Source organism: Halichoerus grypus, chromosome 1 (assembly GCF_964656455.1).
Source record: "Halichoerus grypus chromosome 1, mHalGry1.hap1.1, whole genome shotgun sequence".
Lineage (NCBI taxonomy): Eukaryota > Metazoa > Chordata > Mammalia > Carnivora > Phocidae > Halichoerus > Halichoerus grypus.
Window position 1 is genome coordinate 69,770,254 of NC_135712.1, and position 17,281 is coordinate 69,787,534.

General features: G+C 34.2%; 1 protein-coding gene across 11 annotated transcripts in view; it reads right to left on the minus strand.

Moving 5' to 3' along the window:
- LRCH3 (leucine rich repeats and calponin homology domain containing 3) overlaps nucleotides 1–17,281 on the minus strand; it is a 118,552-nt gene that overhangs the window by 62,384 nt on the left and 38,887 nt on the right. For all 11 annotated transcript variants that reach the window (XM_078067152.1, XM_078067136.1, XM_078067116.1 and 8 more), the window contains exons 2-4: nucleotides 5,692–5,836; nucleotides 3,830–3,956; nucleotides 733–838 (exon numbers count right to left, since the gene is read on the minus strand). In XM_078067152.1, the coding sequence (XP_077923278.1) occupies nucleotides 733–838; nucleotides 3,830–3,956; nucleotides 5,692–5,836 (378 nt within the window). The remainder of the gene's footprint in view (nucleotides 1–732; nucleotides 839–3,829; nucleotides 3,957–5,691; nucleotides 5,837–17,281) is intronic.

Genomic DNA, 17,281 nt, shown 5'->3' on the forward strand with positions numbered 1-17,281 from the left:
AGTATAGATGACACAGGAGCTGCCAGGAACTGATAACTACCATAGCTGGATATTCATTGCTCTCATTTATATATGAAATTTTCCATAATAAAATTAAAGATATACTCTGATCTAAATTCTCATTTTCATTTCTTTTTACAGCTTCTTTCATGAATTCATATTTTGAAGGGTTGATAAATTATACTTAATTTGCTTAATCATTTTTATGATTTAGATACATAGACCAGAGCCTATAGTGAGCCTAAGATAACAAGCCTCCCAGTGCAGTCTCTCACTCCATTCATTATTCATTCTACACATCACCTCCCACCATTAATTAGCCTCTATCTGAACATTTCCAGGGAAAGATAAAGTTCAAGTCAAGTCCATTTAAGTCAGTGCAAATTGCAGGAATGTTTTTCATTACACTAAACTATTTCCTGATCAAAAACATGATCTACTTCTCCCAAGTACTTGCACTTACTGAAACTTCCAGGGACCCTACCTTGAGTTATTAATTAATTCTGACAAGATCTAAAAATACAATCACTGGTTAATAGTTATTGGAGTTTTTCACTGAAGAATCTAACTTTAAAATCCACAAGGAAACAGATAACAACATATAGTAGATGAACCACTATATCTCAAACATTGCCTGTAACTCTTATACATTTTTGTCCTGTACCTATCAGTCTGAGAGATCTTCAAAATAAAGAAACAAGTAATAATGAAACAATTATTTCGGTTTCTTACCTTCAGGCAAACGTACTAAGTGGTTTCTTCTTACATTAAGGTCTCTCAAGGCCTCCAAATTACCAATTTGGGAAGGTATTGTTTGAATTTCATTGCAGCTCACATCCTATCTCAAAAAGATACAAAGTAAAGAATTGTTCTAATATTACAAATTTGTCTGCTTTAAACCATGTGTAAAATGAGGTTCAATAAGATAATACCTATGGTCTGTCTTAACTGTAAAAAAAAAAAAAAAAATTAATGATTCTGTGTCCAAGAATAATACCATAGTTTGTACTAGCATTTAATTCTAAAAACTTACAGGTTTCTGACTGATTTTACACATTTTATATGGATCTACACTAATTTTATGAGCAGAACAAAAATTAAATGACAAGATGTGGACAGAAAGCCTGGGATCAAATCAAATGAAAATTCTAGTGAAAAGGTAAATTAGAAAAAAGTATAAAAACTGATCTATTTTATAAGTGTTCTAATGAAACTAGAAGAAAAAACAATGATAAAAATTATAATGATAAAATTAATTGAAAGGAAATCCTATTTTCAAAATGCCAGCTCGCCTGCTCAAGAATATAAAAAAATGCATTGAAGATGACTCGAAAAGTTCTTTATCAAACTGAAAGTGAGGGAAAAAATAATAAAGTACACATAACTCACAGGCCATGGAAAAAACAGATACTGCTCTATCGGCATCCGATCAAGCTGGTACCAATACATGTATTATGTAGGCCTTCTGGCATCTCAGTCAACAGCTTGACTCCACTAGTTCTGAGAAGAGGCTAACTACAGATTCCAAGATTGACAAATTCAGAATTCCATAATTCTGAGACCAGCCAGAAAAAAGTATAAATCCATGTGTAACAGCAGGAAGTTGTCTAGGTTAATAAAAGCTCCAAGATGTCACATTAACACTTAGAACTCCTCTAGGATATGAGTAAAAAGACAACAGTAACAGACTGACTATTAGAAAAGACCACTTACCAAAAACTTCAATAATCTTCAATAAACTTCAATAATCTTCAAACATTATTTTTACATTTTCCCATAATATTCTTAGAGAAAACAGTATTATTTTTATCTTTCCTACCAATTAATGACTGAAGTAGAATCAGTAGCTATACTTCTTAGTCCAATGCTCTGGGCATCAAAGTTAAAAGGAAAAGAAGTTGAAAGGATAGGGAAAATTGAGCTTGAGCTAGAAGGTAACAGTAATTTATATTTCTCTTGGAAAATGTGTATCTTGAAAGACAAAATTTTACTCTCACTTAAAAACGAACGGAAGGGGCACCTGGGTGGCTCAATCAGTTAAGCGTCTGCCTTCAGCTCGGGTTATGATCTCAGGGTCCTGGGATTGAGCCCCACATGAGGCTCCCTGCTCGGTGGGAAGTCTGCTTGTCCCTCTGCCTCTGCCCTTCTCCCTACTCGTGCTCGCTCTAACAAATGGATAAAATCTTTTTTAATTTTAAAGATTTTATTTATTTATTTGACAGAGAGAGACACGGTGAGAGAGAGGGAACACAAGCAGGGGGAGTGGGAGAGGGAGAAGCAGGCTTCCCCGCTGAGCAGGGAGCCCGATGAGGGGCTCAATCCCAGGACCCTGGGATCATGACCTGAGCCGAAGGCAGACGCTAAACGACTGAGCCACCCAGGTGCCCCAAATGGATAAAATCTTTAAGGAAAAAAAAAAAAAGAAGAGAAATAGAGGCACCTGGCTGGCTCAGTTGGAGGAGCATGTGACTCTTGATCATGGGGTCTTTAGTTCAAGTCTCACATTGGGTGTAGAGACTACTTAAATAAACTTTATAAAAAAGGAAATAAAGGATAAAAGCAATAAGGATATTGTGAGAACATGTTCCATCAAGTGGGAATCAGGAGCTTTGGGATTATTAATTCTCACTCCGACACAAACTATTTTTATGACTAAGGGTATCAATTTACCTCTTTTGTAGAAAGCTAAAAGCTCCTTCTGCAAGATATACCTATCTTTTAGGTGTTTATGATTCAATATGCAGAAACAGAAAGTTTAAATGATTTGAATATCAGAATCTGAATCACAAGTAAAATTTACTGTTAGTTCATGTTAATAACCCAAGTTCTGAAGAAATGCCAACAAACATATATTTTGGACTTTATTTCCTAGATCTAATTGTCTCTAAATAAATAGTGGTTTAGTATCTAGACTCCAGATTTAATATATTTGTGTATTTTTACATGTGACCTTTTATTTTCATAATCCACCTAAAAAAAAGAGAGAGCTAATGTGTGGTCCAGTTAAATTATATGTGTATTTTTTGTTTATGATGTCTATCTTTGTTAATAAACCTACAAGAAACTATCCTCCCAAATCTCAATGGATATAATTGTATTTGACCATATCAGAAATATAAAACATGGGCTCTGAAGTTGAGGTAGATTGGTTTCAAATTCTACTTCAGTTATGGAACCTTGGGCAAATTACCTAACCTAAGTGCCACTTTCCTCAGCTGTAATATGATGATAATTATAATACCTAATTCATAATGTTACTGTGGTGATTAAATGGGAAAAGTCCCATTCCCATGCCCAGAACATAAGCACTAAAGAGTAACAAGGAGTAGTAAATGAAAGTTATGCTTCTCAGAAAACATAAGGTAGTAAAGAATAGCTTACTTTAGAGAGGGAGAGGGGTGCTAGAGATAGCAGGTAAGGCAAAAAAAAAAAAAAAAAAATGCCTGATCTTTGCAGTGCCCATTCCCCTATAGGGGCTAACCAAAAATCAGAACACTGATGCTATTAAGATTTAACTTGAAAAACTGAAATGCATTATTAACTTATATCTCACAAGTTTAATAACATAGAAATCACTGAATATTGGTTAAAATGTAATTCTAATGACTCTCTCCCAGTCCATCTGGGCCTAATTAGACTTGTACTTTCAGTTCTTTAACTCTGTGCTGAAGCACTTCAGTACTGATCAACAGCAAAACTTCACTATTCATACTTGAAAAAAAACTAAAAAACACACCTTAATAATGGGTCTTTACCACAGAACAGAGCATGGTATGACTATGGATATACATACATGTGGGAACAGTAAAAAAGTAAAACATTAACTTACAAGTTCTGTTAAATGTCTGAGATGTCCAATTTCTTCTGGAAGTGACACCAATTTGTTATTACTAGCAATTAAGACTTTCAATGGTAAATTACACAAGTGCACTGGTAATGTTGACAGTTGGTTCCGACTAAATGGGTAAGTAGAAAAAGAAGAGTCAGAATCCACCACTCAAGAAAAAAATTTCCATCTTTCCTATTCTATACTCAGTAAAGTGACAAACGTTAAGTCTTGGAAGGAACAAACGGGGTATTAGATTTGGATTCTAGTCTCCATTTCCTGACGTATCACCTTTGTGGTTTTAAGCACAGCATTATCTGCTTTTTACACAGATTCCTCATCTGTAAATTGAGGATTTTAATACCTCCTCTACCTATCCTACAGGGCCCTATACCATAAAACTCCTTTGTAAATAATGATGTGCTATATAAACACAACATATTATTATTTTATTAAAGTTAATGTTATGTATAAAGTGATTTAAAAATACGGCAGATGACTCTCATCCTCTCCCCTTGTCTTCCAAAGAAGATTTATAAACATAAAAGTAGTTGTAATCTACTTCCCTCATCATTACATACATTATAATCAAATGTATATAAATGATCCAAATATGGTTCTATGGAAAACAAGTGACAGGCTGTGATTTCAAATATGTCACATCAGCTGAAATATAGGTGTGGAATCTTTTATTTATACAAAAACATGCAAAATCAGTACTAAAAGTACACATCTATCATTAGGATAAAAATAAATTAAAATTTTACTTATACAGATTTAACCTTTTAATCTCTAGGGTCAATTGGCCCCATTTCTAAGACCTTTTGCTGATTTGACTAATACAGATCATGAGCCTTTAAAACTTTTTAAATCAATAATAATTCTATTCCAGGGTGCCTGGGTGGCTCAGTCGGTTAAACGTCTGCCTTTGGCTCAGATCATGATCCCAGGGTCCTGGGATCAAGCCCCGCATTGGGCTCCCTGCCAGGCAGGGAGACTGCTTCTCTGAGCTCTCCTCCCTGCTTATGCTCTCTCTATCTCTGTCGCTCTCTCTCTCTCAAATAAATAAAATCTTAAAAAAATAATAATTCTATTCCTAGACATTTACCTTAAGGAAAGAGAAAAATAAACATTTACATACAAGAGTCTCTGCCAGTATTATTTTTATCATGGCAAAAAACTGAAATAAACTAAATATCTGAAAGGGAAAACAAGTTTTAGAAGTATATAAATGGTACACAATAAAATGTTTACATATAAAAATATTTCCAAAGAGTATTTCATGCCAAGGGGAAAAACTCATTTAAAAATTTGATTGAAAGCCTGGAGAAAAAGGAAAACATCACCTATAATTATAACTCAGATACAACATTTTGATGAATTTTCTTTATACTTTTCTACATTTGCTCATTTTCTCCAGTGAACATTTATAACTTTTATAATGAAAAAAATAGCGAAAGAAGTCTTCCAAGATATGAAAAAATAGAAAGGAGTTAAATAAATGCATTTACACATTCAGAACTTAGTACACAAAAATACAAAATCACAAGAGTGAAAGTACTTTCAGATCTATTCTCATCTGATAAAACTTATTTGAAAATGTAACTGGAGAATCATAGCTACAAGACTATTGCAAGCCTATCAGGCTCATGACCCTTACAGTTTGTTAATTATTGCAAAGCTAAAGACAAAGGGAGAAACTAGAATGACATAGGAAATATTGTTAATTCAGCCTAAGAACATGTATAGATACTGCAGATATGAACAGATAATGTAAATTTTAGTGAAAGGGAAGAGAGAACTGAAAATACCACATAAAACTAAAAATTAGAAGAAAAAAAAAAGAAAAGAAACAACATCCTTACCTAATATTTAAGAATGTCAGAGCCTGTAGGTTTAGAATTGCCTCTGGTATATACCGAATACAATTTTGATATAAGTTGAGATTCTCAAGAGAAACGAAATGACATGCTTCTATGGGAATTTCTGAGAGACGATTTCGTGACAGATCTGAAAGAAAAAATAAATTAAGTTTAAGATCAATCCTTAGAACTTATTTTATTGAAATGTTAGATAAATAAGCAGGTTTCATGACTGTCTGAATTCCCAAGAGTTCCCATCGTGAAGAATGGTCCAGAGTAAACATTCAAGTATTTATTAATCAGTTGAAAAAACCATTTTAACATACACCTCTCCATCTTTTTGCTGGGAAATACTGATTCTTTCTGAGTCTTCACATATACGTAAAATATAAAACCAGTATTTTTTGCAAGTAACACAAATTCTAAGGCATATCTCCCTACAATTACACCAAAGATCATACTAAGTATCAAATATCCTAGGAAACAAATGGATCCTAAAATCCACCTTCCCAAAAGCACAGACAACATTCTGAGGTTTTTAAAAAAGCAAAGCAAAACTAAAAAACAAAAACAAAAACAAACCAGCCCAACAACGACAACAAAAACCTGCCCCTTTCTTTCTCTCTCTTTTTTTTAAAAGACTTTTTATTTATTCATTTGAGAGAGACAGAGAACAAGCAAGAGAGTGAGCAGGGGAGAGGGTCAGAGGAAAAGGGAGAGGCAGACTCCCTGCTGAGCTGGGTGCTCGACACGGGGCTCTATCCCAGGACCCCGGGATCATGACCTGAACCGAAGGCAGATGCTTAACCAACTGAGCCACCTACGCACCCCATTATACTGCCCCTTTCTTTACTGTCAAAGATTATCAGGGTCATGTCAAAAGGAGTCAGGAACCATTTTGCTCCCACTGGCCAAAGATGAGACAATCTTAGCTTCAATAAAGATAATAACTGCAAAGGACTCAAATGTATCACATATATTGAATTATATTAGTTTATAATGACATCTCCCCCTTCCCTCCCAAAAGATGATAGAGAACCAATTCATTATCTTGTAAACTGATAAAGTAAGGGGAAAACATTTAACTTGGCTTTCCTATATGAACTGTATCACTGAATAACCAAACAGACGAAAAGAAGCGTCTCTGTGTAAGTGTTCTAGCTATAAATGAAAAATGATAGAATGTCACCATTTTGCAACCCTCAATGAATTAATGGATCTAGAATTGAGTATTAACAGCTGTCTTTACAATAAGACAATCAGAAACTGTAGGCCTCCCTCTGGAAGAACAGAACATCACTTACAGTCTTGCCAGAGGAACAGAACCTGCGTCTAATGAAGCTTTTGCAAACTTTCAGGAAATGCAGAAGACCAGGGAATGTGCTGAAATAAAGTCACTCCATCATTATCCATTTAGATCTAGTTAAATATACTGTGAGATTCATTTGCTTACCACTGTTTTCCCTCTTCTTATGCCCTATCTTAAAGTCTCTGTTGGTAATTATTTGGTGAGAATCATTTACTGAGAACTTTTCCCCTAAGTGGAGGACCTGTATTACTGCATATCCACAAGTATCTTGTTTTCACCATAACATGTGAATAATACTTGGCTAGGTATAGGCACAGGTCCTTTCTTAGGAACCTGCAGATGTTATTTTATTACCGTCTAGCTTCCAGTGTCACATTGAGTAGTCTGGCGCGTGACTTTTCCTTTGTAAACAGCATGTTTTTTTGTCTCCCCACCATCCTCAACACTCTGGTCTGAAATCAATAGGCTCTTTCAATCTTTCTCTAAACCAGAGAAATGCTTGCCTATTCTATCTCTAGTTGTTGTATCTCCTCCATTTGCTCTTTCTCCTTCATATATATATGGATATATCTATCGATGGATGGATATATATATATATATATATATATATATATATATATATCCCCCCTCTCCCACTGCCCCGTTTTGGTATACTCTTCTACTTAATGTTCCAGACCAGGAATTTGAGTCTCAACAATAATCACCCTTTCCACAAATTAATATATAAAAAAGCTCCCTGCTTTTTGTTTTCTCTTACACCATGATTAGAAGCATGTCTCTTTGTTTCTCTTGAAAATCTAAGATAATTTATTTTGTTTTGCCAGTTAAATCTGTCATCTCTCTCTTCCAGTTTCTATTTCTGTTCTCTTTCACTGAAATCACTTGTGGATGCAATCCTTGTTCATCTGTCTCTGTCTGCTGGTGTTCCTTTAAATGAATTATTTTCCTTTGCCAATTCATGGCTTGCCTCATCCTCCAAGCTCGAGTCCCTTGAAAGGCAGTTAACACCAAAACAGCAGAAGCAATCTCTACAATGCACTGGAAGTAAGCTTCCACTCAGGGGCACAGTTCTTTCTGAGAACTTATAAATTTTGATAATTGCCCCATAGGATTTTGCCTCTTGTTTTCATTTGGATCACAGTATATTTCCCAAACTCACATATTCCCTCTAGGCCCTCCAGCCTGCAAGTCTCAGAGCTGGTTTCACTCTGAAGTGGTACTTAGTAACTGAAGTTGGGAAACAGATCACCATCTTGCCAAAATGCCTCCCCATATTGTATTCATTAGGAAAAAGTTAAAGCCCTGGTTAACAGAGACCATCAAGTACTTAAGACTAAAAATTCCCTATAGAATTACACTATAAACAATTTCTTTCATACTAAATGCAACAAGAATTATTTTTTATCAATTCCTATTTAAATTTTACTAGTATAATTTTAAAAGTTGAAGAAATGAGGGGTGCCTGGCTGGCTCAGTTGGAGGAGCATGTGACTCTTGATCTCCGGGTCATGAGTTTTAGCCCCACATTGGGTGTAGAGATTACTTACATAAATACATAAACTTAAAAAAAAGTTGAAGAAATGAAAGAAATTAAATTCATTGCAAACTGCTCCTTATTTAAATTTAACCCTGCAAAATGAAAGCTCCAGGCAACAAATTAAATTTAGGCAGGGATTATGCTTAATCCCTTAAACAAAGAGGATTTAAGCTCAGTCTGTTAAGCATCTGCCTTTGGCTCAGGTCAGGTCCTGGGATTGAGCTCAGCAGGGGTGGGGTGGGGAGGGTGAGGGGGGGTCTGCTGAGTCGGCTTCTACCCCCCTCCTACTCCCCACTCATGTGCTCTCTTTCACACAAATAAATAAATCTTTAAATTACTTAAAATCCAGAAAAATGAAACAAATAGCTTCCATCATTTTTTTTACCCCCATACTAAACAGGGAAAAAAATAACAGCAAGATACACACTAGGCTTAGATGCATTTCAGTAAATGGGTACTCCTTAATTTTTTAATACTTAGCAAATTTAAGGCATAATCTATTTTTGAAACCAGAGTTTTAAGGGTTCTTTTAAGTTCTTCCACTTAAATTGTATTTTTATTTCAATTTGGGAAGACAAGTAGCTTCTTCCTTATGTTAACTGAGTAATATTTTTACATGCTATAAATTCATAAAAGAGTCATTTAGGTCATTGATCATATTACGGAAAATACTGCAAAGTACTAGTGGTTTATAAAAAATATTTTTTGTCATACTCCCTCCAGGAAGAAATAATTTCATAGTCAAAGGAATGTGATTTTAAAAAGCCTTTAGGGGCGCCTGGGTGGCTCACTTGGTTAAGCATCCGGCTCTTGGTTTCGGTTCAAGTCGTGATCTCATGGGTTGTGAGATCCAGCCCAGGCTCAGCAGGGAGTCTGCTTGAAGATTCTCCCCCTCTGCCCCAGCCCTACTTGTGTGTTCGCGCATGTGCTCTCTCTTTCTCTAAAACAAATAAATAAATAAAATTTTAAAAAGCCTTTAAGAAATAACCTTCAGTTTAAAAAATTATGGGTATGTATTATTCTTAAAACTCTTTTTCTGGTTATAAAAGCAATGACACTAACTTCGTATGTGCAGAAGACTACATAAAACATATATGCATTCAAATAAATAAAATATTGCCAGTACCCTAGAAGCTCCAATGTAGCTCTTCCTGATCATAACCTCTTCCCTCCAAAAGAGAAACCAATCTACTGATTTTAGTGATAATCATTTCCTTGATAGTTTTAACACTTCATAATTTTTAGTATTAGCTACCTATTGTTGCTGTAACAAATTACCACAAATTCAGTGGCTTAAAACAACACAATTCCATTATTTTACATTTCTGGAAGTCAGAAGTCAGAAATAAGTCTCATTGGGTAAAATCAAGGTGTGCTGGCAGGGCTACTACATTCCTTCTGGAGATTTTAGGGGAGAATCAGTTTCCTTCTGTTTTCATGTAAGTTGTATCCTGCAGTAGTTCCTTCATTTTCACTGTCTTCATAGTTCTCTCTTTTTTTTAAGATTTTATTTATTTGACAGAGAGAGAGAGAGCACAAGCAGGGGGAGTGGCAGGCAGAGGGAGAGAGAGAAGCAGGCTCCCCGCAGAGCAGGGGGAGCCCGATGTGGGACTCAATCCCAGGACCCCGGGACCATGATCTGAGCCGAAGGCAGTCGCTTAACCAACTGAGCCACCCAGGCGCCCTTCATAGTTCTCTTCTATATGAACATGCCACAATTTATTTGCTTATTCTACTACTGATGAACATTTCAATTACACATCAATCTAGATAAATATCTAGAAGTGAAAATGCCGTGTAATAAGATATATGGATCTCCAACTTCACAAGAGAATGACAAACTGTTTTCCAAAGTGGTTGTACCAATTTACACATCTACCAGCGGTGTGAAAGAGTTCTTGTGGCTTCACGTCCTTGCCAATACTTGTTATTGTGAGATGTCTTAATATGTTTATTATGTTTTAAAGATTTTCACACAGTAGTATTTCATTGTGGTTTTCATTTTTCATTTCCTTTATTATCAATGAGGTACTACAGCTTTTCGTGTTTATTGGCCATAGATTTCCTTTCTTGTAAAGTCTTTTGGTTTGTTGGACATCTTTACAAATTGTGAATTTGAATCTGGTGTCAATTATATGTGTTGCAAATATCTTCCCCCACTCTGTGGTTTGAAGTTTCACAGTCTTTTGGTATCTTTGATGACAGTCTTTAATACAGTGAAATGTTTTATTAATCTTCTCCTCTATGGTTAGTGGTTTTTACAGTTTTAAAAGAAAACCTTCCCTATTCCAAGTTTATAAAGATACATTCTTCTAAAGGTTTTATAGTTTGACCATCACATTTACTATACCAGGAATTAATTTTTCTAGTATAATGTGAAGTAGGAGGCCAATTCCAATTTTTCCTACAGGGATACCCACTTGTCCCAGTGACGGCTATTGAAAAGACCATCTTCCCTCCTATTATTTGTCAATAACACCTTTGTCATATATCAGGTGTCTGTTTGTACGGGTCTATTTGAAGGCTCTCTAATACACTGCACTACTTGTCCATCCTTATGTCAATATTACTCAATCTTAATTACTATAGCTTTATAATAATTCTTGACATCTAGCAGAGTGATGTGTTCCTAAACTGCTAAGGTACTCCTACCACTTGGTTCTTCAAGTGTTTCTTGGCTTTCCAGGTCCTCTGCTTCTCCTTATAAACTTTAGAATGGGCTTGTTTAATTTCACGAAAACACTTGCTGGAGATTGTAGTGAATCAAACATCAATTTGAGAAGAAATAACACCTTTACAATATTGAATCTTTCAATCCATGAACATCTCCATTAATTAATAAAAGCCACCTTTAATTTATCTATTAATAAAATTTTATAATTTTCCTCAGAAGGATTTTATACATTGTTTACTTGCTTTATCCCCGGTTCTGATTATTTTATAAATGACATATATTTTTAGTTTTATTTTCTAACCACTAGTTACTAACAGAAATAAAATTGATTTTTATATATTGATTTTGTATCTGGCGTTCTTGATGAACTTTTTTTTCATTGATGTAATTTATCTGTAGAGTCTTTTGGATAGTTCTAGAACCATAATTACACGGTTATGTGAATATCGAAAGCTTGTGGTTTTTTTTCTTTCTGATCCTTATTTATTTATTTACTTACTTACTTATTGAATTCCCTTATAATGTTGGCTAGGCTCTTCAGTATAATGCTGAATAAAAGGGGTAATAGAAGGTATTTTGTCTTGTTCCTAATTTCAAAGGTTTTCTGTAGATATTCCTTATCAGATTAATGAAATTCCTTTGTTTTTTTAAGATTTATTATTTGTCAGGGAGAGAGAGAGAGTGCACAAGCAGAGGGAGTGGCAGGCAGAGGGAGAGGGAGAAGCAGGCTGAGCAGGGAACCGGATGTGGGACTCAGTCCCAGGACCCTGAGATCATGACCTGAGTCGAAGGCAGCCGTTTAACTGACTGAACCACCCAGGTGTCTCTGAAATTCCTTTCTAGTCCTAGTTTACTAAGAGTTTTTATCAGTAATAGATGTTGAATTTTCATCAATCTCTTTTTTTCATCTATTGAGATGAAATCATATTGAGATGATCATAGGATTTTTTAAAAACTTTATTATGTTATGTTAATCATCATACATTACATCATTAGTTTTTGATGAGTGTTCCATGATTCATTGTTTGCGTATAACACCCAGTGCCCCATTCAATACGTGCCCTCTTTGATTTTTATCTTTTCTTATATTAATATAGAATTAATTTTACTCCTTTATTCCACTGTTCTTTTATTCCATTAGTGTAGAATTGATTTTTATCTTTTCTTATATTAATATGGAATTAATTTTACTCCTTTATTCCACTGTTCTTTTATTCCATTAGTGTAGAATTGATTTGTCTTTCTCATTAAAACTTTATGCTATTATTATGAAATTAAATTGACTTTCTAACATTAAATCTTGCATTCTTGAGATAAACTCAATTTAGTCATGATGTTTTATCCTTTATATTAGCTGGACTCACTTCACTAATATTTGTTTCAAGATTTTAGCATATATTATCACGAATACTCATAATAATACTCTGGAGTATTTACTTTCTCATACTAACTTTGTCAAGATTTGATATCAAGGTTGTTTGGTCTCATAAAATTTAATTTGGGGATATTCCCTTTTTTTCCCTTGACTGAAAGAGTTTATATAAATTTTAAATTCTCTTTTTCTTTTAAGTAATCTCTACACCCAACATGGGGCTCAAACTCATGACCCTGAGATCAAGAGTCACATGCTCTCCCAACCAAGCAGGCCAGGCACCCCTCAAATTATTTCTTTTTAAAAAGCCTGTTAGAATTCATTCATGAAGCCATCTGGTCCTGGAATTTCCCTTAAAACAAAGATTTTTCACAACTGACTAAATGTCGTTAATACTTATAAAATTATTTAGGTTTTATAAATCTTTTATTTTTTTTAAGATTTTATTTATTTATTTTAGAGAGAGAGAGAGCACGAGCAGGGGGAGGAGCAGAGGGAGAGGGACAAGGAAACTGTGCTGAGTGCAGAGCCTGACTTAGGGCTCAATCCCAGGACCCTGAGATGAAATCAAGAGTTGGACACCCAACTGACTGAGCCACCCAGACACCCCATATTTAGGTTTTATAAATCTTCCTGAATCAGTTTTAAGTTATTAGAGTCTAGGAGTTTGCTATTTTCATCAGAATTTTCAATTTCATTAGCAAAAAGCTGTTTATAATATTCTTTTTTCTTTTCTTTTTCTTTTATACTTTTTAAAAAAATTTTTTTATTGTTATGTTAATCCCCATACATTACATCATTAGTTTTAGATATAGTGTTCCATGATTCATTGTTTGTGCATAACACCCAGTGCTCCATGCAGAACGTGCCCTCCTCAATACCCATCACCAGGCTAACCCATCCTCCCACCCTTCTTTTCTTTTCTTAATGTCTATAGCATCTGAAGGGATGCCTTCTATTTTCCTTCTCACTTTGAATTTTGTACCTTCTTTCTTGATCAATCTCATCAATGATTTGAAAATATCATTAGTGTTTTCAAAATATCAACTTTGGCTTTGTTATCCCTATTCACTGTATAATTCCTGTGTTGTTAATTTGTTTCTATCTTTATCATCTTTTTATTTGGAGGAGGGATTGTGTTATTCTTTTCCTAATTTATTGAGATGGATGCTTAGTCTATTAATTTTTAGACCGTTCTTCTCAAATATACATATTTAAAGCTATAAAATTCCCTTCAAGTGCTGCTTTAGCTGAATCTCGAGAATATATATTTTATAAGTATATTAGATTAGAAATATTTTCTAATTTCCATTATGATTTCTTGTCTCATCCTGTCAGAAATGTATTCTTTAATTTTTGAACGTTTAAAGATACTCTAATTACCTTTTTGTTGATTTCTAACAACTTCATTATAGTAAAAGAATACTCTTTGTTATTTCAATCCTTTGATATTTTTCTGCATTTTCTTTATGGATCAGCATATGGCCCATTTTTATAAATAGTCTGTGTGAGTCTGAAAAGAACGTGTATTCTACATTGGACACAATGTTCTAGTTACGTCTACTAGGTCCTATCTGTTTGATTGCATTGTTCAAGGCTCATCTTTACTTTTTTTGGTCAGTTTTTCTGTATTAACTGCTCAAAGGGGTATATTATAGTCTTCTGTTACTATTGCTATTGCTATCTTGTCTACTTCTCTCTGTAATTCTTTAACCTCTTCTTTATATATTTTGGGATTTTGTTATTACATTACTACAAAATCTTAAATTATTAAATCTTTCTAGTAAATCAAATTTTTATAATTCTTAAGTTACCTCTTTTATTCCTAGTACTGTTCTTTGCTTTGAAATCTCTTCCTTTGGTTGGTTTGGTGGACTGATTTTAATGTGACTCCCATGATCCATGTTCATGCCCTTGTATAACACCCCCTCCAATTGAGTGTGGGTGGGACTTCATAAGTAACCAATATACATTTGACCCTTGAACAATGTGGGAGAGTTAAGAGTGCCAACCCCCAACACAGTTAAAGACTGGGTATAACTTTTGACTCCCTCAAAACTTAATTCCTAATAGCTTACTGTTGATCAGAAGCCTTACCAATAGCAGAAACAGTCAATTAACATATATTTTGTATGTTATATGTATTATATAGTGTATTCTTACAATAAAGTAAGCTAACGAAAATATTAAGAAAATCATAAGGAAAATACATTTATAGTACCATACTATAAAAAAATCTTCATATAAGTGGACCCAGGCGGTTCAAACCCATATTGCTAAAAATCAACTATACTTCTATTGGTTAGATTTGCCTTTAACCAACAGAAGATTGCAAAGGAGATGTGATATCATTCCTGTGGCTATATCTGTCTGTCTCTCTCTGTTGCAGCTTTAAAGAAGCAAGCTACCATGAATTCTACCATTGAAAGGAAATAAATTCTGCCAACAACCTGAAGGAGCCTGGAAGCAGACCCTTCCCCAGTCAAGCCTCTAGATGAGAACTCAGCCCTGGTCAACACCTTGATTGAAGCCCTGCTGCAGACCTAGCTAAGCTGTGCCTGAACACCTGATCCAAAGAAACCATTAAGTTCTTTAAGCTGCTAAGTTTGTGGTGGTTTGTTACACAGCACAGGAAACTAATATAGTTAATATAGCTATAGAATATCTTTCTCTAGTCTTTAATTTCACAACTTCTGGATCATTACATTTTGAATGTGTTTTTTATAATCAGCACACAGATTTTGCTTTCTTTTTATTGCCTGACAATCTTTATCTTTTAACCAAAACACTCTATATTTAACATAATTATCCAATGTATTTGGATTTTTAAAAGGGTCATGTTATTTCTGAGAGATGTAGCCCTTTTATTATCTATGCTCTTTTCTTCTTTACTACTGGAATCTCAGTTATGTTCAAAATAGTAAAGTGCTCAGCTAGACCACAGACTGATAGTTTAATTTTTTTCTCAAGTTCAAACTAGCAAAATACGGTTACAGAATTTACCTACATTTGACTTAGTGACTAACTAGTGTAGGAAATTCTCATTTATAGGCAGTGTCCTGAGTCCTGTATATAAATCTAATGCTTAAAATTACCTCATGTTTTTCTGTAGAGGGGAAAACAGACTTCTTAGCTTTGAGAACTATTTTTACACACTAATGCCAAAGAAATTTGCAAATATATCACTTTTCCAGTATTTTCTATCTCATGATGGAAATGTTTTTGTTTATCCAGTTACTTAAGACAGAATTCTGGAATCATCCTTTCTCATTTGTCCAATCTAATCCTATCAACAAATACTCTCAGTTTACTGGTCCAAATGTATCTTGAACCCATTCATTTCTCTTTATCTCCTTTGTCACTGCCTAATCTAAGAATCAAATAAAACAATGCATGGAAAATTACTTCATAAACTATAAAACGCAAAGAGGCACACATAAAGCCAGCTTTCTACGGTTGAGAGCAACACAACAAAAACAAATAACAAAACTCCCCAAATTATATGGAATTGTACTAGATAATAAAATATAGCAGAGTATAATACAATAATTTATGATCTTTGCTCACCAAAAAGAAGCAATATAACATTCAGTATACCATACTTCTAAAATGCAAAAATGCAGAAAACATTTACTTAATGATTTACATTAAAATGTTTAAAACAACTTCCTTATCTTTCAGTGAGATTAAAGAAGCACAAAGGTTAGCGTATCTTTGTGTTACTAGAGTTAAGCTTTTGATTTCACACATACTCATAAGACTAGTTACTGTCACACAAACCTCCTAAATTTCCATCTCTGTGTCTGTGTAGTCAATCCTAGGTTGTTTTCTAGACTGCAAACTCAACTGAGGTTTGCCAAGTACTGTGAAAAGCCACAAACTGGATAATAAACAACTTTGCAACTTCTATGTATTGTTACTTCTATGTATCATATCCTGAATATGGCCTTGGTCTTTCACCAGCCATTATCTTTTCTTCTAACGTGAACCAACAACTATACCACTCTTTGGCACAGCCCTTGGATGTATTATTCAGTTGAGCAAAGCATGAAAAGCCTATTTTGGCCTGATAAAAACATGAGAAAATTTCTGGTTAAGGGATAAATCATGAAAGTCTCAATGAACTAAAAAAACTAAATAAATGTTTCAATAAAAAATATTCTAGGGCATTTCATTTGCAATAAAATGCCTAATTATTTTCCACATTTACAAAAATCTTACCCTCCATGTCAAATTTACCTCAGAGATACTGTTAAGTTTTAAAATAATATGTTAAAGAAAAAAGCCTAAAAAATTGTAAAAAGCATCCTTAATATTAATGGAGGGGGTGTATAAAAATCTAGATTCATACAGCAAATATCTAATGAGTCTCTTATGTTATAAAGGTAGGGACTATGCTTTGTTCAACTCTGTACACTTGGCAGTTAGTAGTGCCATTGCACATAGTAGGGTGCTCAATAAAATATTCATTCAAAAAATGAGCAAATAAATGGATAAAACAAAAACTGTCGACTCAGAAATGAGTAAAAATCCTGTCCTCCCTTATCTATAGAGAGCTTCAGCTACAGTAAGACTGTAACATAACTAACATAGTGAAAAAATACCAAATCACAATTTTATCTTTATGATTTTTTTTTGCTGTTTTAAGAAGTATCACATAACCTGGATTGAAAATAATTTATTTCTAAGCAAGTACTTACA